Source organism: Lissotriton helveticus, chromosome 5_1 (genome assembly GCF_964261635.1).
Source record: "Lissotriton helveticus chromosome 5_1, aLisHel1.1, whole genome shotgun sequence".
NCBI lineage: Eukaryota > Metazoa > Chordata > Amphibia > Caudata > Salamandridae > Lissotriton > Lissotriton helveticus.
Genome location: NC_136065.1, coordinates 1966667560 through 1966691997, shown reverse-complemented (window position 1 = coordinate 1966691997; position 24438 = coordinate 1966667560). Strand labels below are relative to the sequence as shown.

At 44.9% G+C, this 24438-nt stretch overlaps 1 protein-coding gene across 2 annotated transcripts in view; it reads left to right on the top strand.

Annotated features, from left to right (window-relative positions):
* The window catches only part of FBXL20 (F-box and leucine rich repeat protein 20), a 604101-nt gene that overhangs the window by 184655 nt on the left and 395008 nt on the right, over positions 1-24438 (top strand). For both annotated transcript variants that reach the window (XM_078645644.1, XM_078645643.1), the window contains exon 2: positions 6618-6679. In XM_078645644.1, coding sequence (XP_078501770.1) covers positions 6618-6679 — 62 coding nt within the window. The remainder of the gene's footprint in view (positions 1-6617; positions 6680-24438) is intronic.

Genomic DNA, 24438 nt, shown 5'->3' with positions numbered 1-24438 from the left:
GCAGCCTCAAAAACCCTGGAGGACCTGCCTGCCTTCAAGCACAAATACTTTGTCTCCCCTGGACAACGTATTTGCTCACGTGCAACCTCTGGCTCTGGCTGAACACTGCAAATCTGCCCCACTCTGCACCACGAGGAGGTCCCCCCGGCGATCCTGACCCAAGATGCGGCGACCCCTTACCTGCCTCAAGCCTCCAGCCGACGCCTGCAGTCTAAATCCAGAGGGCCAGCCCTAACCGTTACCAGGAACTGGTAAGAAGGTCAGACCGCAAAAGGCACCCCTGCACCCGATGCCCCACGGCCTTGTGTGCCCAAACCAACAGTGCCTAACCAACCCCCTACTTCCCAACTTGCCTCTCGAAGTGGTGGTCGCACCCAGAAGACCATTGTCTCCCTGCCTGGAGTGCTTTTGCAAACCGGAGGTTCTTCATTGAAAACATCCGGGCGTCCGATGTCGAAACAGCACCCTGCACCCGGCCACCCTAGTGCTGCTGAGGGTGGACCTTTGGTGCTAATTTGTTTCCCCATTTGCCCTGAGCTAACGTCCAGGAGCTTTGCTCCCACAACCCAGTGGCCGGCTCATCAGCAGCCAGCTCGTCAGCAGCCACCAGCCGGAGGCCCCCTATCCCCCTTTGGATAACATTGGGCCTCAGTACTCTGCACCCTCGACCATGGGGAACCCCTGAGTCTACCCCCAGAACCTCAACTCCCACTACCAAATTCTTGCCTCAAAACCAATAACACAATTTTCCTCCATATGATAACAATAACTGTTTTTCTGTGGAAGGTTTCAAAGTGTGGAGTTGGAGAAACTAAATAAATTCTTTAAAATTGCATAATCTAGTACAATTGCGCATATTGCATAGATCGTATTACACAAGGCACACACTGTACAAGATGGGGCGCATTACACATCTCTACTGCCTGCGGGGATGTGGTGAGAAAGGGACCTTCTATCACACTATATGGGAGTGCCCCAAGATTATACCCTACTGGACACAAGTGATGCGGACCATGTCTCAATCTGAGGGGGTTTCGGTTCTGCCGGATCCCAGACAATGCCTATTGAATATATTGGGACCTAACGACCTCACACGTATGGGACAGGGGTGGATGACACTGGGCATGATGTTAGCAAAAAGAAATATAGCGCACAGATGGGGCGGGATGGAGTCACCGACGCTAGCGGCCTGTAAACATGATGTGGATGCAGCAATGGTTGCGGAGCGAGCGGTGTTTTGTAATCGGGGCTGTCCCAAGAAGTGGAGTATTGTCTGGGGGGCCTGGAATAAATACAGAGGAGACATTTGTGACCCACCCTCAGGAGATGACAGTTCTAGCTCTGATTCTGATTAATGTGTGGAAAATGCCTCATGTGCCTGAATCTTCTGTTGCGACTGTTGAACTCGGACGTGTTGGTCTTTGTGACATACTGATGTTGTTATTGATTGTAATGACGATGTGCCTAATTTTACTCATAATTTTCTTGAGTAATGTATCGCAATGTTTTGAAAATGCAAATAAAAATATTTATAAAAAATTAAAATTGCCAAATCTGTCAAAAACGATTTTACTTACCTCTTTTCAGGGAATGTCCCTGAGTAGTATCTAGGTATACTACTCTGTGTAAGCCTAGTAATCTCAAAAGTTACTTACCTGCTATTTTACTGATAGCTGGAGGGGCGCAGAAATCATTTTAATTTTCAAAAAGGGAGATAGAGGTGTTCCTTCTAACTATCGTCCCATTAGTCTTTTAGATATTTTGCAAAAAATGTATGCGAGGCACCTTTTAATTAGTATAAATCAGTGGATCGTGAGCATGATATCTTTACCAAATTCCAAGCAGGTTTTAGATGTAGCACAATCGATCAAGTGTTCAGATTTTGTTGCTTTTGTTGGAAATATGTTTTTTTATTAAAGGGACACATTTATGTAGCTTTTGTTGACCTTAGGGCAGCTTTTGATTTAGTTTTGCGGGATCGTTTATGGGATTGTTTGTTTGCAATGGGACTACCATTCTGTTTACTCGAGCAGATCAGAAGATTGCATAATAACAACTTTGCAAGGATACGCTGGGGTCGGAATGGGGAACTAACCAATACTGTTCCAATTAGGCGGGGAGTCCGCCAAGGGTGCGTGTTGGCCCCTACTCTCTTCTCTTTAATTGTCAATGATATTCCGGCATATTTAGATGAGTCAAAATGACTCACCTAAGTTGAATGGAGAGAGGGTTCCCGCACTTTTGTTTTGCGGACGACACCATTCTGATCTCACAAACCCCGAGAGGTCTGCAAAACCTTTTAAACTCCTTCAAATTATACTGTGACAAGAAGGTATTAGAAATAAACACAAACAAGACCAAATGTATGGCCCTCAATCCCCATAAATCTTTTAAGGGACATTTCCTTCGGAACAACTGAAAACTGGAACTTGTATCAGATTTTTCCTACTTGGGTGTCTCTCTTGACTCCAAAAATTCCTGGAAGACACAACTAGAAAAAAGTAAAACCATTTTTAACCAGAACACCCTACCAATTGCAAGACGACATGGGGCCAGCTTAAACAAATCCATCACACCAGCTTTGGAAGTGTTTAAATTCAAGGCACAGGCCAGTGCCTTATATGGTGCCGAAATCTGGGGTATGAACGTGGGGAATCTTTTTAAGAAAAGTTAGAATAACTTCTACAGAAGTATTCTGAGATTGCCCACACGCACCCCACTCCTATCCCTCTTTCTAGACCTTAATATGAAGCGTACGGATGACCTTGCAGTACTCCGTCCACTCCTATATTGGGTTAGACTATGGAGCACTTCAGATCTTGCAGATTATAAAAGTGGTATTCTAGAAGTGAAGAACCTTGATGCTTACAACTCCACCCCTTGGTTGAAGTATGTAAAAACTTGGCTTATTCAAATTGGTCTTACCCACTTCTGGGAAAATCCTGCACATTTAACACAAAGCTGCAAGAAACTTGTGAAGACAAGATTCTGGTCCTATATCTCTCATAACTCCCTAAATGATAACTCTTGTGGTTCCATCACTAGTAGTTTTCTTAACTTCAAAAGTGCATCACACTTTGAGGAGTTTTTAGATGAGTTGCAACCTCAGCTTGCAAAAAGTCTGTACCTAAAATTTAGATACGGAATACTTAAAACAAATGTAGTTCTAGCTAGGTGGGAAAAGCACACAGGGCCGACAAAAAGCTCAAACTGTACATGTCAGTCCAACCTAAGAGAGGATGAGAAACACATATTGTTGTTCTGCACCACATACGACATAGCAAGGAGACGATGGGTCAAGCCCTTGTGCAATGCCTTAGGTATTCGTTCGTATGTGGAAGCATTTAGGATCATCAAAACTGATACTAGTCGTCTTACCGTGTTCTGTGTTACCAGATTTTTATTGCTTGTAAATCATTCACGCAAGAAGCGGGGGTTGGAGTTGTAGCTGTTCAGCTGGCCGTTCGCCGTGCAGAGGTTATGTTGTCCGGGCTGTCCGAGGAATATTGTTGAGCCAATCTTTAGGATCATTCTCTACGGTGCCACTTGAAAAGATTTTTTATCTTGTATTTTAACACAAATTTTATATTTTATGTGCCTTTTTAATTCATGAATCCAATACTAATTTGATGAATTATACTGTATTTCATCTTCCCAACAGCATATCATGTATGCATTTTTGTATTCACTGTGTAAATGTACTGTTGTTTTTATGTGTCTTTTATGGCCAGAATGCGCCGAAATAAAGATCAAATGAATTAATGAAAAGCCTATTCAAGTCTATGACATTTACTATGTATTGCATTTCTCTGCATCCAAACTGTAAGTCAAATCAAAGTGCATATACAATTATCATTCAAACTGTATTTCAATTGCATTACTACTGTAAAGTACTTATTGCCAACCTGTGCCAGGCTTGACTGGTTCTAGAAAATAAAATAACTAAAATAATATTTGTATACTAATACAATTGGTCTGAAGTTCAGTTTTTGAGTGTGTGAATTCATTTGCTGAGTGTGTACAACAAATGCTTAACACTGTCCTCTGAGACTGCCTTACTGCTCGACCACACTACCACAAATAGAGAGTGAGGTGCTATCTAACTTTACCTCTCCCTACCTTTGGGCTTCCACTGGACTCTGTGCACACTATACCTCACTTTTGTATAGTATATACAGAGCCAACTTCCTACATGAATCCAACTATAAAGCTATATGTTGCAGCTGCAATATTTTCCAGAAATCCCCATGGGAACAGACTGTCTTTCTGCGCTCTTCGTATAGTGGTTAATTGTATTCAGGTGGCGGCTAAGCCACCTAATATGAGGCCAGGTTTGTATGGAAGTGTAGATCAGTCATTAATTGAGGCCAGTCCTTAAACTTACCATATCCTTTGTTTATTTAACCTGACTCTTAATGTTTCTATAGCTCTGCAGTTGTCGAGTCTTCCTCAGCAGTTATGAACTTCAGTGTTCCTTTTGTTCAACTAAAAGCGTTAGCCATACTTTTTTTTCTAGTCAAGATATTGATACTATACATACTTACAGGGACTTTCAGTGCGCTCTCGTCATCCATTGGTCAGCTCTTGTGCCAATCACAATTTGCTTCCACTCACCAGAGTATTAACACATGGGGCACAGCATCTCCCCAGTTAAGCTGTTGGCTTACCTGACTGAGTGATGTCATGCTGGTCTTGCACATTGCTCACATCTTCCCAATAAGTGGTCTCGTTCAGTAACCTGGACTACTGAGGCAATGTGTTCTCTCTCACTAATAAATATATATATATATATATATATATTCCCATCATCAGTTCGCCAAATCCTCTGAAGAGAAGGCGGGAGCCTTCGAAACGCGTCAGGAATTCCACGGCGAAATGGGATTGAATCACTTTCTCTTGAGCTCCTCAGCTATTCAAGCACGCTGTGGCAAGAAAGGCGAGTTCAAGTTTCTCCCCGCGAGTGTGACCGTGTCCTTACACGCGAGCGCATATATATATATATATATATATATATATATATATATATATATATATATATATATATATATATATATATATATGTATATATATGTATATGTATATATGTATTATATATATATATGTGTGTGTGTGTGTGTGTGTGTATATATATATATATACACACACACACACACACACACACACACACACACACACACACACACACACACACACACACACACACACACACACACACACACACACACACACACTCATACATACACTCAGTCACTCACTCTCATACACTCTCTTTGCTATCGCTCACTCTTTGGCTATTAGACAATGCATGTATTCCTACATTGCATAGTAAAACAAGCATCGGCAAAGCCGAGCGGTCAGTAGCCGATGCTTGTTTTAATTTTGGTGATGCCAACGTACATTTTGCTTGGGGATATATTACCCGTCCGAGCTTTGAGATTGTTGGCTTGGTTTAGTTTCTATACTTGCAATACGCAAAGCGAATGTCGGAAAGTATAGCCTCTTGGCGCAGTGCATAAAACGTAATCCAGTAATAACCCTTCAGTGAGTTACCATATTATAGCTGTGAGCCAGTAACAAGGCCTCGTGTCTCGGGGAAATATTGGAACTGTGGTGAGAAGGGGGCAGCCTGGATTGGTGTCTCTCACACACAGTAGACTAGTGTTATACTGATTTTTGAGGAGGTTCCTGCGTCGACCGTATTTTCAGAACATGACACAATTGCGCTTTTACTGACTCACTGAGGTAATATGACAAGTCGTAAAAAACAACGCAAATTAAACTCTGTGTGTGAACTGCGTGAAGTTTACCGAGCAAGAGAGGAGCACCCAGTCTCAGAGCGAACTACACTTAAGGTATGGTGTGAAGTAAACTAGCGAAGAGTGGGCAACACACAAGCAAAGCAAGCTCATCGAAGCATTCTAAACAAACCCCAGAGCAAAGAAACCCCAACAAGGGGTGGTGAACACCCAGATTACGGAACAACGCTGTGATTGGCTGTTATCAAAGACCAGCAAAAAGTAAACTGTGAGAGACTGACTAAACACCGACTGCAAACAATGCCATCACTGTCAGCTGTGCAGAGGGTGTGATGGAAGCGCAGCGAGGCAGACTCGTGCATGCGCGAGACGGCACCCTGCTGGTAAAGCACAGCCCTGCGTTAACCAGAGTCCGTATATGAAAGAAAGGGGAACTTCAAAGCGCACCCGAGGAACCGTGAACAGGCGCGCGTGACGTAAACCCCGCCCCAGGCTGCCTGCTGAAGGCCGCATAAGATGAAGCCTTGGCTTGCAGCCGAAACCGAGCGTTGCAGTAGTACCTGCAGCGGTTGAGTAGGCAAAGTACGTGTACTACCCAAGTAACAAGACTCTTGCATACAGGCACTGGAACGGCTGTAAACAAATGGGCACGCTTTGTCAATTAACCAGCTCCAAGGGCTTGCAGACAGGCTGGTCTTTGCTTAATTTTAGTTTTTGGGACGACAGTGCCTTGGGTGAAAAAACATTTGCCGAGATGTGAATTTAAGCTGTCCTGGTATCTACTGTGAATAACAATGCTCTTTGCTAAAAACATTTTCGTGGTATGGCACTATACTAATGTATGTTTTTTTGGCTTTGCAGATGTTCTCAAACAATGACGAAGCTCTGATTAACAAGAAACTGCCCAAGGAGCTGCTGCTCAGGTAAGAGGTTGGCTCTGTGCGGGGGCTGTGCTGATTGAATTTGTTCTCCCTCTGCCAAGGGGATGTGTAGCGTTGGTCAGGGCTTTAAGTGGGATGAAAACACTGGGGGTCTCTGTAAGGGGCGTGGCCAGTGTAATTAGGGGCGTGGCTTTAAAACACTTATGTTCAAAATCTGTGCTTAGCATAGTGTGCCGCCCAACATGTATTTTGCTGTTTCTGACATTGCATACAGATATAAGATACAACAAGTAACATCATACCTACAACAAGTCAGGACTATTGGCTTTGTCAATGTTTATTAGTTGTATAAGATAAATAAGTTGCAACTATGACTTGTTACATATAATATTGAAAAAGCTTCTACTTAAAGCCCTGATGATACCACGAGATGTTGCTGCTCCTGCAGTTTAAAAAAAGAGAAGAGAAATCCAGAGAGAAAATGACTCTCTTTAAAGGATGTTCCTTCCCCTACAACACTCACCTGGCATGAGGTCACGTTGTAACTTCTACACTAGTGAGAAGTGAGCAGTGTGAGCACGCGCACATCCATGTACTTGCTTTCTCTGAACGGGTCTCTGGCTCCCTGGCACTTTTTTCCAGACACTGCAGTCCGGGGGAAAAAACGGACCGCCTGTGCCAGGGCACAAAACAGAGCCCGATAGAGACCCATTTCGAGGCCCACTGAAAAAAAACTGCCGGTGCTCAGACACCTTGAGACCCGGCTCACTTAAAGCCCTGGCGTTGGTGATGGACGACCTCTGCTCGGATGTACATTGGAGACTGTGTTCCTTCTGCGGTGTGCGGGTGTATGAAGTGACCACCACTAAAATCTGCATTGTGGATAAGAGGCCACTCCCCTTGTGGAACACCCACCCAATGTGGATGGAAAGCTACTGGGGTGTGTACTGGTTCCCCTTAAGGAATGGATAGCGATGGCAGGGAGGGAGAGAGAACCAGAGAACAGTAGAAGTAAGTGATAAGCAGAGCATTTCTACGGTGGAGAGGTTAGGAACGAATCCAGGCTTGTGTATGAGGGAAGGGACACTGAAGGTTGAAGTGTCTTCCTTGTCAAGTGTATGGGTCTGAGATGCTGAGAGATCTTTACCAATAACGTACAAGGAGCTAGTTGAACAGATAATGATTTAGTTTCTTTGTGTTGTGTGAGAGATTATGTAAGCCAGATATTGTGGAACGTGGTGGCGTGTCCCAGAGAATGCTTGGCTCCTGTTTTTTCCCTAGATTTCTTGATTTCAAGTTTAAAGTTGAGTCCATTGGATAGTAGAGAGGCTGTCTCCTCCCTGTCTCTGACATTAGATACTGTGGTGTTCAGCGGTTACCACGATTCCATTGGTTCCCCCAGACTCTCCCTTGGCAGTAGCTATAGAGTAGTCAAGCCTGGCCTTAAAGCGATGGTGTGAGGGCTGATATCAGCTATAGTATGACACAGGAGTTTTCACACTGAATATATAGCAATGTGCTGCTTAAAACATCTCTTTAAAAAGGAATAGGTTTTCAATGCTTCACATAGGGCAGTGTTATCCTATGTGGCTATTTTTTGAGATTGTTAGGGCAGAAGTGTTTGTTTTCAGAAGTTGTGCTGTCTGATCCTGTATGTTTTTTTTGTTATACCTTAATTTTTCATGTGAACATGGCAACCTAGGAGTCCATTTAAACAAGATGTGTTCCACACAAGACTTTGTTGAAGTGTGTGCAGAGAATGTGCAAAGCACGTATATAAAATTTACTGGGGGAAAGGAGGTAGCTAGTTATGGTTCAGGGAGAAAAGCAATTGGGTGGATGGTGTCAGCTGGTTATGGATCAGGGGTATAAGTCGGAGTCATGTGCGTCATTGACTTTCCAGTAGAGAACCACCATAACCCAGGCAAGCTGCATGCAGGTAGACGCACAGGGGAAAAACGAAGGTGCCCCACGTGTAAATGGGGTAGCAGGAACTTTCTAATGGGTTATGACTGTTCAATAATTCACACGAATGTTGGTTGTTAAACCTCACTCCTGGGGTATAGGAAAAGACTGCATCTTGACATCTTGTCCCCTTTCCACCAACCAGACAGTGTTCCTGCATTCATGCAGACATTTTACTCCAGAGCTCTAACAAGTCCCATGGTGGCACATTAGAGCTAGTTACCTGTATGGTCCGAAGTTTGGGCACAGTTAGAAAGTGAGTTATTAATTTGCGTAGGATGTACCCTGATTAGAGTAAAAGGCAGTTCCTAGAGCAATTCTACCCAGCCTCTGGTGGCTGTATCATAAGTGGCAATTTACTAGAGAAATATGTGCAAGGTTCAAGCAGTACTAACAGTTTTAAAGTCGAGTAAAAAGACACTTAAGTTCCCAAAGCAATTTAGAAAGTAAAGAAAGATTAAAGGAGTAAAAATGACACAGTATTGGTAAAAGCAGACGAGGGGAACCACGCCATGGATTTTTGGCAAGTTTTAAGTCAAAATCGTAAACCATGCCCAAGGGAACAGTTGAAATCTAAAGGGGCTCTTTAAGTCTATGTGCTTTTGCCAATTTTTTTGTTTTATTATAACTCCTTCGTCTGTTAGCTTTCTGGGTTGTTTTACTTTTTTTCTGCCATGTGGGATGGCACATTAGCTGTAATTGCCTTGTAATCGATACTGTGTATCTTGAATGTAATGTGAGGCTGGAGGGGCAACCTGTGTAGGCTCAACAGGCTGCGAGTGATGCAGTAAAATTTGACAGAAGTTTGTCAGTGGTGGCAGCCTGTAATGTGCACCTCATTGTGTCAAATTTGGCATTTAGAACGCAGAGTTGTTTCTTTTTTTAATGTAATTTAAAAAAAATAAAAAGTAGCTCAGCTTGTACTCAGAGCCACTCCGGCCATATTTTTCAGTAATTTCAAAGTGGTGTTATGCTGTGTACTTGCTGTCTTGTGAGGCGAATTCAATGTTATTTTTCATGTATATACTAACATACAGCTGGCAGTGACAATGGAGAGAGAACGGGAGTAAAATACTTTCTCATATCACAGTCGAAGTTTGAGAATGAATGAAGCTTTGCACATTGACCTAAATGTGTTTTTGTTTTGTCAGAACCACAAGGCTGGCCTACCCATTTGCTTGGCTGAAGTTCCTGTGCCCTACTCTATTTCTATCCCTGGCAATGAAAAAGCGTGATTTTCTTGTTATCTCTTGATCTCTTATTAGATGAAACAGTACTGGTAGTACATTGAGAGTTGGGGGTTGCATTCAGTCCAGCTTCATGTTGGAGATCCATTGCTGTGGCCCAGTTACCCATCATATCTTCTGAAAATCCCTTGTGGTTTTTTCAGAATTCGTCCTCAAAGAATCTCACTCTAGACCTCCCTAAATTCCGAATGATGCAAGCTCAAACACCAACCGTCTCTGGATCTGTGCCCACAATTTAAACCACCCTCTAAGTCCGTTTAAGAACCGCTCCTAATATCCTTTCCTTCTGACAAAAAACATGTGACCTACATATACACAAGGTGCCTTATCTGAGAACTTTCAAGATAAGTTACTCCACTTGGTGAACCAAGGTTTCACATAGGTGAATACTCCATAAAAAAGCGAACTTTAAAGGTGTAGTATATTGCATTTTATTTTAGTGATTGTCTACAAGATCCCCTATTTCTAACTCCCGCCCACCCAGATCCTCCCTTCTGATCTCCCTGTTAGTGGCTTTTCAAATGTAGTTGTTGTATTATCAAGTAAAAGTGTTTAATGTTACATTTAAATGCTCAAATACCAGGTGTTTGTTGTGTTGGGGGGCGCAGAGTGGGCAGGGACTTTACTTGTGTGTGGGGCGTAGCGGTGCAGAATGAAGACACTGTGTTTGATGAGGAACAGTCTCTTTGTTTTAAATATAAGAAGGATCGCCGCGTTTAGCAGACTGCAAAGTGAAAGCTTGGTGTACTTACTGGTAGCAGCGAGTACGGACCTTGGAGTATGGCTGTTTAGGGTCTTTGTGGTTTCAGGAACATTGTGGGTCTTAAGGAGGCGAGCGCTTAAGGTGTGACCTGGTGAAAGGGGCAGAAACTGTGTAAGAATGCTGCGGGGTGTTGTAAGTTGTGGTCTCGGGGTGCTTTGGAGATTGGGAACCATGTGTATGTTGGGACTGGGTTACTGTGTGGAAGGTGTTGGTCTCGAGATTGGTCGTTTTACCATATGTTCTCCTAACTCACTTTCTTTTGCGGTTCTCAGCCGACTTAAGGGTTCTGTAGCAGGCTGTGGGCTTTGTGTATTTTATATGGTTCTTGGATGTAAGGCATGAGGAGAAGTATCGCTGGGTGCAAGAAGTGTTATCAGATTCAGGTGCTGGGCAAAGGAATGTTATTTTCTGTGCGAGTAGTGCATGTGGCGCTGCTGTACATAGTGCACGTAGTTTAGTGATTATTCAGGCTTCGGCCTCCTGTAGTGTGTTCCCCTTAGTTTGTTCATGCGATAATGTATTTACTTAAGTATGGCAGTGCACGTCACGTAGTTGCCATTACATTTGGGACGGTTAAGGTTCCCCATTAATCCCATAGTGATGTTGGAGCAATATGGTACCTGCAAGTCCACTTGAATTCTGCAAAAGGAAAGGAGCTAATTGATGTTGCAGGATTGACTAAATTATGGAGCACTACAAGGCACGTTATGCATCATAATGCGGTGCCTTTTGTGATGGTACTGCTTCATTAGTTTGTCATTTTTACATGTTAATACTGCATGGACAAAGGTTTTACACCATTAGTACCAGTTTAACACGTAAGTACAGCCATAAGCAACAAAGAGCCCGGTTATCATTTGAAAAGGGCCTTCTAATTCGCAGCAACAGTTGTTGCAGCGTTTTTTTCTTTTAGTAACTTTTGACCTGTTTCAGCTAGAACCAACACTTCTGCATATTGTGCAGCAGATGATGCGTTATGTGGCAAATGAGGCAAACCCATAATTGTGCAGGAAACTGCACTGCCTCAGAATCGTATCATTAGAGTGGCCCTGGGTACCAGCCCTTTCCACCGCTATTTGCATTGACATTGTGGTGCAAACATAGGATGCATCTTTTGATATTTGTCCCGTGTTTGACTTTCAGGTATAATCAATGCACGTATATGAAAACATGAACATTTTAGTATCAAGGTTGTGCATATCTACAGAAAATTCCTTTTTTACCCCTTACCTTTCAATCTGCACAGCTATTGGCCAAGCAGTCATGATGGACAGTATTTAGAATCCCTCCAAAGAATCCAGAATCTGTTTTTATCCACATTTAAAAATAGGCTTAAAATAGTTTTCTGTCTGTATTTGCAAAAATTCGAAATTAGGGAGCCTTTGGTATAAAGTAACGGTAGACCAGGAACACCTTTTCCCGAGGTTGGATACACCGTTAATAGAGCATTGGAGGCAGGGGTTAAAGTAACTTTTGCTCATGAATATTTGTTTTTATTTTGTAACTTGGAGTCTTTGTAATTTGGGAGTCTCCCTGACCAACGACCCCGCCGCCGCCAGAGCCAACCTGCACGAAGGGATGAAAGATGTAGCCGAGTGGATGACGACCAGCCGCCTGAAACTGAACTCAGACAAGACGGAGGTCCTCATCCTGGGCTCCTCGCCCTCCGCCTGGGACGACTCCTGGTGGCCCCCCGCCCTGGGCACCGCACCCAAACCGACGGACCACGCACGCAACCTGGGCTTCATCCTGGACTCCTCCCTCTCCATGACCAGACAAGTCAACGCCGTCAACGCCGTCTCCTCGTCGTGCTTCAACATCCTGCGCATGCTACGGAAGATCTTCTGGTGGATCCCCACGGAGACCAGGAAGACCGTCGCCCAGGCCCTCGTCACCAGCCGACTGGACTACGGCAACGCCCTCTACGCCGGAACCACCGCCAAGCTCCAGAAGAGACTCCAGCGGATCCAGAACGCCTCAGCCAGACTCATCCTCGACATCCCACGAAACAGCCACATCTCCGGACACCTGAGAGACCTCCATTGGCTCCCCGTCAACAAAAGAATCACCTTCCGTCTCCTCACCCACGCACACAAAGCCCTACACGATCTAGGCCCGAGCTACCTCAACAACCGAATCAACTTCTACGCTCCCAAACGCCACCTCCGATCAGCCAGCCACGCCCTCGCCGCCGTCCCACGCATCCGAAGAGCGACATCAGGAGGAAGGTCCTTCTCCTACCTGGCCGCCAAGACCTGGAACTCCCTCCCGGCCGACCTGCGCTTGACCCAGGACCACCTCTCCTTCAGGAAGAAGCTCAAGACCTGGCTGTTCGAGCAGTAACGGCACGCCCCCCCCCCCCCCCAAGCGCCTTGAGACCCTACGGGTGAGTAGTGCGCTCTATAAATGTCTGTGATTGATTGATTGATTGAGTCTTGTCTAATGTCCCAGAGAATTTATTTTTTTCCGTAAAAACTCACTTTTGCCTAATGTGCATGTCCTATAGGATAGGAAATAGTCGGGTGTAATATGTATACTTGTGACGTTTCTGTAGCCTTTCTGGGGGTTTTGTCTTGCGTAAGGTGTCCGATTATAAGTCAATTGTTAAAATGCATGCATGTTGGGCGTAGTGTGTGTTGTGTAATTACTGACTAATATCCACCACTGAGATAAATTTCATATTTCACCATACTAATTCACCACTTATCCTTTATGGGTTTCCGGAGTAGCGTGCTTCAACACCCCATCAGGGGTAACAAGCGCTATATAAATACAAACCTTTTTCCTCCTCTATCCTTCTGCTATCATTCCAAATCCAAATAACTGACTAACCTATCCACCGCTTATAATGTACTTGCATGTTTCACTATACTAATTCAACACTAATCCTCTATGGGTACCGGAGTAGCGTGCTACTCGCCGAAAAAGCACTTTGACGCCTCGTCAGGGGTAGTAAGCGCTATATAAATGCAATTACAATTACAATATAAACCTATAAGTCACTCCTATGGCAGGCCTTATCAATCCTGAAGGCAAAGTGCTTGGTTTTGTGTGATAGGGTGCCCATGCATGAGCAGGACCCCTCTGCAGCTTTCGGAATCACTTCTCTGTAGCTGTTCTGTGGTGCTTGGTGTTAAACACTCTAGAATCCTCCCCCCCCTCCCCTCCACCCCGCCAGTTCTGGCGGCGGGGGTAGAATTCCACCCTTCTAGAGGGAGAAAACATGTACACCTTTACTTAACCAGTATTAGTTTTAAAGAGCCCTGGCATCACAAAATGGATGCTGCAGCCACAGACACAAGTCTGACCTCCTACTGCTGGATGACACTCCGGCAGGTATAGGTTTCCTGTCACCACCTCCCAGACAGGCCTTAGTGTATTGGGGCTGGGTGGGTGCATTCAGAGAATGCTTTTCAGACCGTGCTGGGGGCACACTTGGTGTCCCTGTGCATATCCCAGTTCAAACCGGTTGCAGGGGCACTCAATCCCCTGCTCTGGCTCGAAACTGGACAAAGGGAAAGGGGTGTAACCACCCCCACCCTGGGTCCTCCCATAGGTTTGACCCTAGAGTAAGTCCAACCCCTAAACTTAGTACAAGTATAGGAACCCAGTCCATAGGACTTTAATTACCCCGGACGAAACTCTGAAAAATATATCCTGGAACTACGACATTCTATTTCGACTAGAAGACGGAAGGATCTCCCTTGGGGTCAAGGAGTGACTCCCCTGTTCAAACAGGCACCAAAGAAGCATCTTGCCGTTCTGCATTTCCAAGGCTCCTGCCGGATTTGCGACACAGGACCCAGATTTCCAGACTTCTCTGAGGCCGACACGATATTCCCTGCAAAGCTTAGACCCTCAGCCCTCACGAGTGACGTGGAACAAGAACCACTGGACACCGTGCACCTTTGCTGGTGCATCGACTTCCCGAGCTTTCCCGAAGTTATGCATTGGGCTACTTGTAGTCCAAGCCCGAGCACCATTTGCACCGAAGATTGTGGCCTACACTCCACGAGTGTTCCGTGGACCCGCTTCTAGCATTTCCGCTCGAGGCTCCTTCGCAATCCCTGGTCCGTCGACTGGTGGGTCCCCACAAAGGTAATTCTTCTGTTTCTTGGGCTTTCCTGGTTGCTCCGGACGTGCCCAGACTCCCCTCCAAAGTGTGAGTGCCTCAGACCCTGCTGGTCTGCACCGAAGCCAATCTTTTCTTTCTGTGTGTGTTGCTGTTGCCAAGGCTTGTTGGGTCCAATCCGGAAACCGACACCACAGCACTCGACATCCTTCGTGAGAGAGCTCGAATCCAGCTCCTGGTCGTCGTCGACGCCTCCTGGTCCTCGTTGCTGAAGAGTTAAGCTTCACCTTCTTCACCTGGAATCATCCAACATTAGTTGGCATCTTCTCATCACCTTCCTGGTCACTGGCTAGTGACCCAGACTCTGTCCCCTCTGCTTTCAGGTTCTTCAGATCTTCAATCTACCCTTGGATCCACCCGGACACTTTCGACTTGGTCGCCAGCAGCACTTTGCAGCAGAGCGCCATTGAAAACGACGACGAAACCAGACACCAAAAGACACCTATGCACCTGGCTTCCCTGGGTGAGGTAACTAGAGTACTCCGGTGCTCCCGTGGGTACTCTAGAACTGCCTAGTTCTAAAGGGGTTTGCTCCATGTCCTCTTCTAAGTGTCCTTCCTTTGTAATTCTCCAGAAGTAAATGGTGATTCATGCCTGTGTTTAGACACTGCACGCATCCCCCGTGGGTCCCCTGTGTGTCCCCTGTGTCACTACCTTGGGTGGTTCCTGGTGGCCCCAGCGGTTGTAAAGGCTCTAGGCCTTGTAGCTATGTCAGTCGTGGTACTTATACCACCACTTAGTATATGGTTTGTGACGCCCCTAGGGCTAATCATATATTGTGCTAATTTACTGTGTGCTAAATAAGTTTACTAAATGTACTTTGCCTCTAGCCTCATAAAGAGACTAGAGGGATGTGTTTCGTATAAATACATATATTTTATATATATACCTGGTGTGGTTCTCCTTTCATTTGGTCATTCATGAGATTATAGACTGGTAAAACAAGCTGCTTTACATTCCTTCAAGACTTAGCCTGAAGGCTGCTCTCCACAGCTACCACTTAGGATAGCTTTCTATATAGGTTGTCTTTAAAGCTACCATCAACAAGGGACGATTGGACTGGTGCAAGGTACCCACTAGAAAAGTGGACAGCATATGCCAGGCCAACTTCTCACAATGGGTATTCACTGTTTGCTTTGTGGTGGCAGCATATACTAGCTATGGAGGTATGACTGGCAGGATAAGGATGGAGCGAGTATGAATTAAGTGTCACGGGGAGGAAGAAAAGAACAAGTGTTAAAGCGAAGGTCAGAAACTACTTCTAGTCAAAAGCAACCCTTCAGTGGCAGCTTCTGGTGATCTTGCTTCAGGTCTGCTGGTGAGGTTGGCTGCATGATTGTTGATTCCTAATAACCTGGAGTGATCATTTGTGACAGTGTTGTGCAGGGAGAAAACCTGTATTCCAGTCTAGAGATCACAGAAACTACTAGTGTGCTTTTGTGGTAGTTGAGTGGGATTTCAGGAAAAGGAGGATGCAACAAACTTCTCCAAGGTGGTGAAATGTGTTTTAAGTAATGTCATCTATAGGGCAGTGAAGTTAAGTATGATTTAAATAGCCAAGGAACTACATTATCAGATCATCTGCTGAGATCTTAATGGTGCCGTAACATCACTGCCTGTAGCTCATCATAAACAGCTGAAACTTGGTCACTTGGCTGACCTGGTCTAATGTTCATGGACAAACATCCATGACTTATACTCGTCAAAGACCAGAGGATGATGACAGTGTTTAACCTTGAATTGGTAGCCTACTTGACTGAGGTCTTCTCTAGTTGTGAGATGGATTCTTCAGCTCTGATTGTGGAACGCTTCACAGATCTGTAGCTGACATGGACAGGTCAGGTTATTCCTCTTCCGGGTTTGAGGTCATGTAATTCACCATGTTCAATCCTAGTGACTTTGATCTAATTTCATTTTATTTATTTAACTTCTTTGCCTGAGTGCTGTTCGGAGAACAATAAACAAATGCAAATGATGGTACATAAAAATGAACATGGGTAATGGTGAACATAAGGGATTTTCAGCTGAAAACTAGAAACTGTAAGGAAGCACCTCACAAAGGTTGTGGAATTTCAAAAAAAGGCAGAAAAAGTTGGAGAGATGGGAGTGTTTAAAGGAAGGAGCTCAGCTGCAAACAGGACCATAGGTTTTCATCAGGAAGTAGCAGGTGGAGGACGGGCATACACCTAACATACATTTTGAAGCAGAGCATAGAGAGTAAGCAGGAAAATAGAGCTGAACGAGAGAAGTTTGATAAGAAGTTGTGGTTTAGAAACGCATAAAAATTAGGCAAAGGAAGCAGAATTGGAGATGGAAGGAGAAAGGAAGCAAGCGAGGAAAGAGTCATGCAGTGGATGAAGTTTACACCAAGATTTGAGCAGAGACAGCAAGAAGTACCACATTCAAATATTTACTCCCTTATGCCATCAGGAAGGTGTTTTTTCTGGTGACTTACTTTGGACAGATTGTACATGACTGGTCAATACTAGATTTGGAATCCCTGGTGACTGGCAGAATTCTTCTCTTAAATCTAGTCTTAAGTCTCTGTGGGGAAATCGCAGAAGGTAGACAGGGTCATTGTCCGGGCACTTCTCTACTCTCCTGGAGTGAACTCCCTCAAAGAGAAGGCTGAAGCGAACTTCATCAGGACGAAATGTCAATCATCGTTCCTGCTGGTGCACATCAATTTCTCCTGGGAGTGAACTGCACCAGAGCAAAGGGACGACGAGAGCTTTACTTGGTATCAATGTTAATCATAGCTCGGTTTGCCTGAGGATTAACTCCAGTATGTAGAAGAATGCCAGGAGCTCCCCAATGGAGACGCAGCAAGAATTTCCACATTCCGCCACAGGTTAGGCCTTCAGCAGACTTAATGAGGTCTTTGCCTGTCGGAGGGTTTTAGGGGTTGATAGCTGCATTGGAGCCATTTTGGTTTATTTTTAAACTATTCGGGGGTGGAAGCGCACCGCTGACATGCCCCAACGTAATTACCTCTTGCATGATGGTTCGTGTAGTTCTAGATTTCTCGCTCAATACTCAGTTCAAAGTGTTCATAGCCAGTGCTGCATTATTAATTTCCAATTCGTATCCCTAGACACGTGTTTCATGATTCCTCAATGGTCAGTAGGGAAAAAGAAAAAAAAGTTCATAGGTTGCAGGGCATGATGCTGTTATCTCTCAGGACCAGTTCCACTCTCAGCATGCAGGCGCAAGCTCCCGAGCTCGTCAGCTCTACTGCATTTTTAAACTATTCGGGGGTGGGAGCGCACCGCTGACATGCCCCAACGTAATTACCTCTTGCATGATGGTTCATGTAGTTCTAGATTTCTCGCTCAATACTCAGTTCAAAGTGTTCATAGCCAGTGCTGCATTATTAATTTCCAATTCGTATCCCTAGACACGCGTTTCATGATTCCTCAATCGTCAGTAGGGAAAAAGAAAAAAAGTTCATAGGTTGCAGGGCATGCTGCCATTATCTCTCAGGACCAGTTCCACTCTCAGCATGCAGGTGCAAGCTCCCGAGCTCGTCAGCTCTACGGCATTTTTAAACTATTCGGGGGTGGGAGCGCACTGCTGACATGCCCCAACGTTATTACCTTTTGCATGATGGTTCATGTAGTTCTAGATTTCTCGCTCAATACTCAGTTCAAAGTGTTCATAGCCAGTGCTGCATTATTAATTTCCAATTCGTATCCCTAGACACGTGTTTCATGATTCCGCAATCGTCAGTAGGGAAAAAGAAAAAAAGTTCATAGGTTGCAGGGCATGCTGCCGTTATCTCTCAGGACCAGTTCCACTCTCAGCATGCAGGCGCAAGCTCCTGAGCTCGTCAACTCTACGGCATTTTTAAACTATTCGGGGGTGGGGTGGGAGCTCACCGCTGAAATGTCCCAACGTAATTACCTCTTGCATGATGGTTCATGTAGTTCTAGATTTTGAATATTTTGAGAATTTCAAACGAAAACGAAGAATACCAAACTACAATGACCATGAGGCAATGGGGCAATCCGGCAAGGACATGTTCGCGGCTCTCCCAACCTCCTGTGTTTTGTATTGAATGGCTCCCGTGGGCCATGAGCTGACGAGCTCTGGGAGACGCCCGTGCACACCGAGAGTGGTAATAGTCCTGAGGAGATGACGGTGGCATGTCAAGCAACCCCTGAAAATATTTTTCCCTACTGATGAAGGTATTTAACCAGAAACACGTGTCTAGGGATATGATTGGAGAATATACGGGCACTGGCCACGAACTTTAGAATATTTTGAGAATTTCGAATGAAAACGAAGAATACCAAACTACAATGACCATGAGGCAATGGGGCAATCCGGCAAGGACATGTTCGCGGCTCTCCCAACCTCCTGTGTTTTGCCATTTTGGTTTACCTGTATCTAGGTGATCTTGTATAAATTGGCTCTTAAAAACAAGTGAGTTACTGTGTGCCCTACCTAGCTGAGGTGGGGCTCAGAAATGCCTCATTAGAGTGACTTGAATACACTTCAGGGGTAGGTGAGGTTCTGACGCCTGGGATCTAGGTTCTAATCTACTTTGGCAGGGTTTATCCATAGAACATCTACCTTCTGTCCTCATACAAGGTGGCAGAGGCACAGTGCTCATGCTTTCATCTTGTAACCTTCCCCTTTTCGCAAAAGTAACAATGACACGTTTCTTTTTAGCAACCGTGCATGTAGAAGGAACATCATGTGGCGGGTTGTTTAAAACCTGAAAATAAGTTGGAAATTGTGTGACGTCGAAAAACCTGTTTACAATTTTTCAAATAAAGTATTATTTCTTCAAAAAAATACCATCATATCAAAGAGATAACCAGTATCCTACGATATAATCCTGAACAGAAGAAAACTCTCATTAAGTGTGGAGAAGTTACTCCAAGCCCGTGAGTGAACCACGCATATCTGCTTAAGACCAACAACTGTGAAGAAAATACGAAGATCTGTCCTTGAGCTGCAACCCCTACCAGCAAAGAAATCCTATCGCTGGCATCTCTGCCACATTCCTTCCAGGATCATCACTGCTTCGTTGCTTCAGTCTACTGCTCCCGGTGACCTTACACTTTGATGGAGATTTCCTCTTGTGAAGAAATTTAGATTCAAGAGACCGGGCATACTTTAAAACTTTTACCCACTTATTAGCCAAAATAAGGAAAATACCCTTAGGAGTGACAGTTGCGTTTTTGTGCGGATATGAAAACTGCAACTGCCCTTGTAAGCTGCTAGTGGGTTTAGACAGAAAAGCAGTATCAATGCTTGTCATGCGTTACTGCTCTTGTGGTTGGACTGGGGTGTGTTGTAGGTGCCAATTATAAAACCTCAAAATGCTTTACATCTAGGTTTGAGTTTATTTTAGGAAGAGGGTTTCAGTTATTCCAAAGGAGCAGTCCCACTGGATGTTTACTTTCAGCCCATTATTTGAAACCTCTGCAGGGCATGCTTGCGGAATAGCAGCATTTGCTTTCATAAACTTGTCGACATCACACATCAACTTTTTGAAGTGGGTTTAATGAATGGCAATACATTGAGTGGTAAATACTTTATTTCAGCAGTAGTAAAACTGAATCCGTGCTGATCAGTACCAAATGGACCATTGTAAGAAAATAAGTACAGTTGAATAGCACACTGTACATGGTTACTGTCTGTAGATGTTGGGGCGCCAGGAGCATGCACAGTAAATGAAAAGGTTTAGTCTGAAAACAGCATTTTGCTAATGTAGGAAGGGGGATGTCTGGTGGCCTGTCACCATCCTTACGGATACTGGAAGTTGATTCCTTAATTTAGCATTGAGAGGTATGAAGCTAGGGCATGCATGATGTGTGTGCTCGAAGCAGCCCCTTTATTCAAGGACATCAAAAGGCGAATCATTTTCATGAAGGTGTTAGATGTACTGGCCTTTGAATGCCTTTTTGAACTAAACATAAATTCTCGAATGTAATTCTATCCTATTTAATCATGGTAGCTTGCATCTGTCGGCAGAGACATGTTCGCCTCTGCCCATCCCTTTGGTACATGGAAAATGACTTGACCATAAAACACCACGTTGTTGAGCTTTAGGTGTTACCCTGCACTCTACTCTGGCTGTGGCGCTGCACCTCTCAGTTTTTCACTGTGAATATACTGTCATCTACTGTAACGTATTCAACCATCTAATGGTTGGGTACAGAAATGTTCCTAGAAATGAGAAAAATGTTTTAGTTTTGGGAGTCTTCCATAGCTGGAGGTACTACGACTCACTGACATGGAGTGTAAGCCCACAGTGCCCACTACATAGTCCTTACCTTTAGAATTTCTGCCTGCTGCTTCAGCAGCGCATGACCCAGCCCCAGGGTGGAGGTCGTATTTCGTAGAGAAGATACGGCATAGCATTGAGCAATGATACAACACAAAACCTTTTTTCCCTTTTTCTGCAGTCTTTGATCTTATGTGGTCTGGTTCAGAAAATTACAATTTCATGGCTTTTATTAATATTTAGGTTTTCATGACAAATAGTTATAAAGAATCCCCCACTGAAATTCTGTCCAAATTGACATTGAAATTTAACAAAAAGCAAACTCCATGGGGTGTATGATCTTTGTTTACCCTATAACTATAAATCAAGGCTTTGTGCTTCATGTGTCTTATTTAAATCTAAAACTCTGAAATTCAGAAAAGTGCAGTGGGCACATCACTCAAAGGCACGATTTTAAACAACACAGTGTGGTAGAGATGGCTTTCTTTGAGGGAGAGAACTTGAATGGGCCCACGGGCATGAAGAACTTTTTGGGGGAGTGATTGCATGCATGAAATTTACTATGTGACATCAGGACATTTTAGAGGTAGCTGAACCCCTACCTGAGCAATAAGGTGCAGTACTTAAGGAAGGTAAGTTCTTGGAGCAGAACACTTCGGACTTCAAGACTACGCAGACATATATTTGATGTTGAAATCCTTGATAGTCTAAAGACGCATGCATAATAAGGATCCAATTGGTTGAAAGACAAGGAGACCAGTGCGGAAATCAATCAATCGTGGGTTTTTATAGCACAGTTAATCGCCCAACAGGTTTTCCAGGAGTTTGATGGGGGGGGGGGGGGGGGGGGGGGGGGGTCATGATGGTTCAGGTGACTCAGTCGAACCGCCAGGTCTTGAGTGCTCCATGGAAGTTCAGTAGAGAGGTGGAGATCTGTAGTTGCAGAGGGTTTTCGCCGCTAGGTAGGAGAAAGAGCGTCCTCTGCTGTTGCTTCGATGGATGCAAATGAAAGGGAGGCAGAGCGTTGGTAGGGTGTTGGAAGCTCAGGCGATGGTTGATATAGGCTGGTCTTTGGTTGTGCAGTGCTTTGTAGGTGTGAATCATCGGCTTGAATGGACATCTCTTCTGTATGGGGAGCCAGTGGAGTTTTCTCATGTGGAGATGATGTGGGTCTGTCTGGGGAGGTCGAGGACGAGTCTGTTAGTAGAGTGTAGTATGGTCTGGGGGTCTGTGTAGAAGGGGAGTGGGGATCCCAGCATAGAGTACATTCCCGTAGTCTTATCGGCTTGGCATTGGGGCCTGAATTACGGAACGCCTGGTTTTCAGGGGGATCCAATTGAAGATTTATTTTTAATTGCTTTTTTTGGCACTTACAGCTGTGAGCAAAAGAAGGCTGCAGCCTTAACCATATCAGGCATTAACAGCTACCATATTATACAACCAGAAATTAAAGCAAAATTGATAGGAATAGTGGAACGGAGAGGGGGTGGTGTATGGCAGATCAAGACCATAAAAATAGTTTGACATTCTTTTCTGACATAGCTGATTAAGTGATCAAGTTGAAATTAATTCAGCAGAAAAAAGTGGCAGGCATCCTTGTTCGTTAGATGTTTACGGTTGTTGCCACATGGGGCAATCAGCAGGTATATTCTAATTCAAGGAAACGGGGCAAACTGAGCATTTCAACACCTGTATGTCTACAGGAAAGCCATTAGTCCAGGCTCTGAGGCCCTGGCATCTAAAGGGCAGCTCTTCTCCGGAGGTAGTCCAGGAGGAGAATCCTGCAGACATACGTACAGTAGTAGCGGTTCCCTATTCTCTTTGGGGCGTTACGTCTGTGGCATTTGTTCCCAGTAGTTTGCCACTTGTTCCTGACAGTAAGTCGCATCCTGTAACCAGGACTTAGCTTTGGGCGCCTGCTTCCCTCCCCAATGCATAGCAACTAGACTTTTTGCTAGCAGTAAAAGCATAGCTGTTAAACGGCGAGTGTCAGACTGGAGGTCTTTCACACACCCCAAAGACACACCAGTGGGATCCTGTGGAACCGGGTGCCCAACTATCTGCCCCAGAGTGTGGAGTGCAGCCAGCCAGTATTTCATCACCAGTGGGCAATCCCAGGCGAGATGTAGAAAAGTGACCTGAGGAGCCTGGCATCTCCTGCAGCATGCCGCTCTTATTAATCCCATGAGTTGCAATTGTGTCGATGTTTAAGAAGGAATTTAAAATGGATAAGTCGCCATCTTTAATAGGGTGAGAGAGCAGCGGTATGTTTACAGCAACTTTTCCTCTGCTAATCTGTGATGGGAGCGTTTATATCTCGCTCCCACAGTTCATGGGCGGCTAGAGTGTGGATGGGTGCTTTGTCCTGCATTTTGTCATACAATCTAGTGATTTGTTTACTTGGTGAGGCTGTAGTCCACATATGTTCAAGTGCATGCAACTGTGGCAGTGGCTCAAGGAATGTGTCCTGTAAAGCCCTGCATGTGGCACGTAGCTGATGATGGAGCATGGTGTCTAATACAGGGGATCGCATAGCAACGTCAGAGGCAAAGGGGAGAATGAAATGTCCACCAGGGTATAAGTCTGCGTAAGTAATTAATTTCTTCTTGCATGCAGCTTGTAATGCAGGCAGCATTGGGTTGCATGCCAATGGAATAGACGAAGCGTATATATTTTTAGGTCTCGCCTACGCTGTGCGCAAGCGCTGCTTTGGAGTGACATCTTGAAATCGCTCCTGGCTTTTGTGGAAACTCTTGCATGTTCTGCACTGTTTCCAATGAGCTCTTGTGCATGTGCTGCCTTTGCCTCGCGGAAGCAAGCAGCGGCGCCATCTGTTAGCCTGCCACGGCTCGCTCCCGTAAGGTAAATGCTGTAGATGCACGAGGGCAGTGCTTGTTTTGATTTGTAGAAGGTGTGCATTTCCATCGTAGAGCACAAATGCATCCTTGAGACGCTTGCAGCCTTCCTCAGTGCATGGTTCACAGGGTTAATCGACTCAGCATTATGCAAGCCAGGGCGGAGCCTCGCTTTAGAAGCTGGCTAGTTATTCATTTTTACTCTGGTAAGGGAGAAATGTCCCTCGCGACTGCCAGATCCGCAGTCCAGATGCTCAAGCCCACTGAGGAAGCGAGATCGGCAGGGCAGAGGGAGCGGTGGTGTCACCCACGGGGTACCGCACTCCATTAAACAATGCAAGTGTTAAACTACGTGTTGTTCCTTGGCAGCTGCACCTCTGGCGGAATCTGCAAGGAGAGAGCAGTGTGTTTGGAACTGTGAATGCTCCTGTCTCAAGAATCACTTCCTCAGTGAGGGTTGCGCATGGTTCTGAGATAGGGTATCAATTAATTTCCTTACACAAGACCTCCTACCGAATAGAAGGACTTGGTGGACAGTAAAGTTTTGTTTTTATGTGGCGTTACTTTTAGAGTACTCGCTTCGCTATGGGGTTTACGCTGG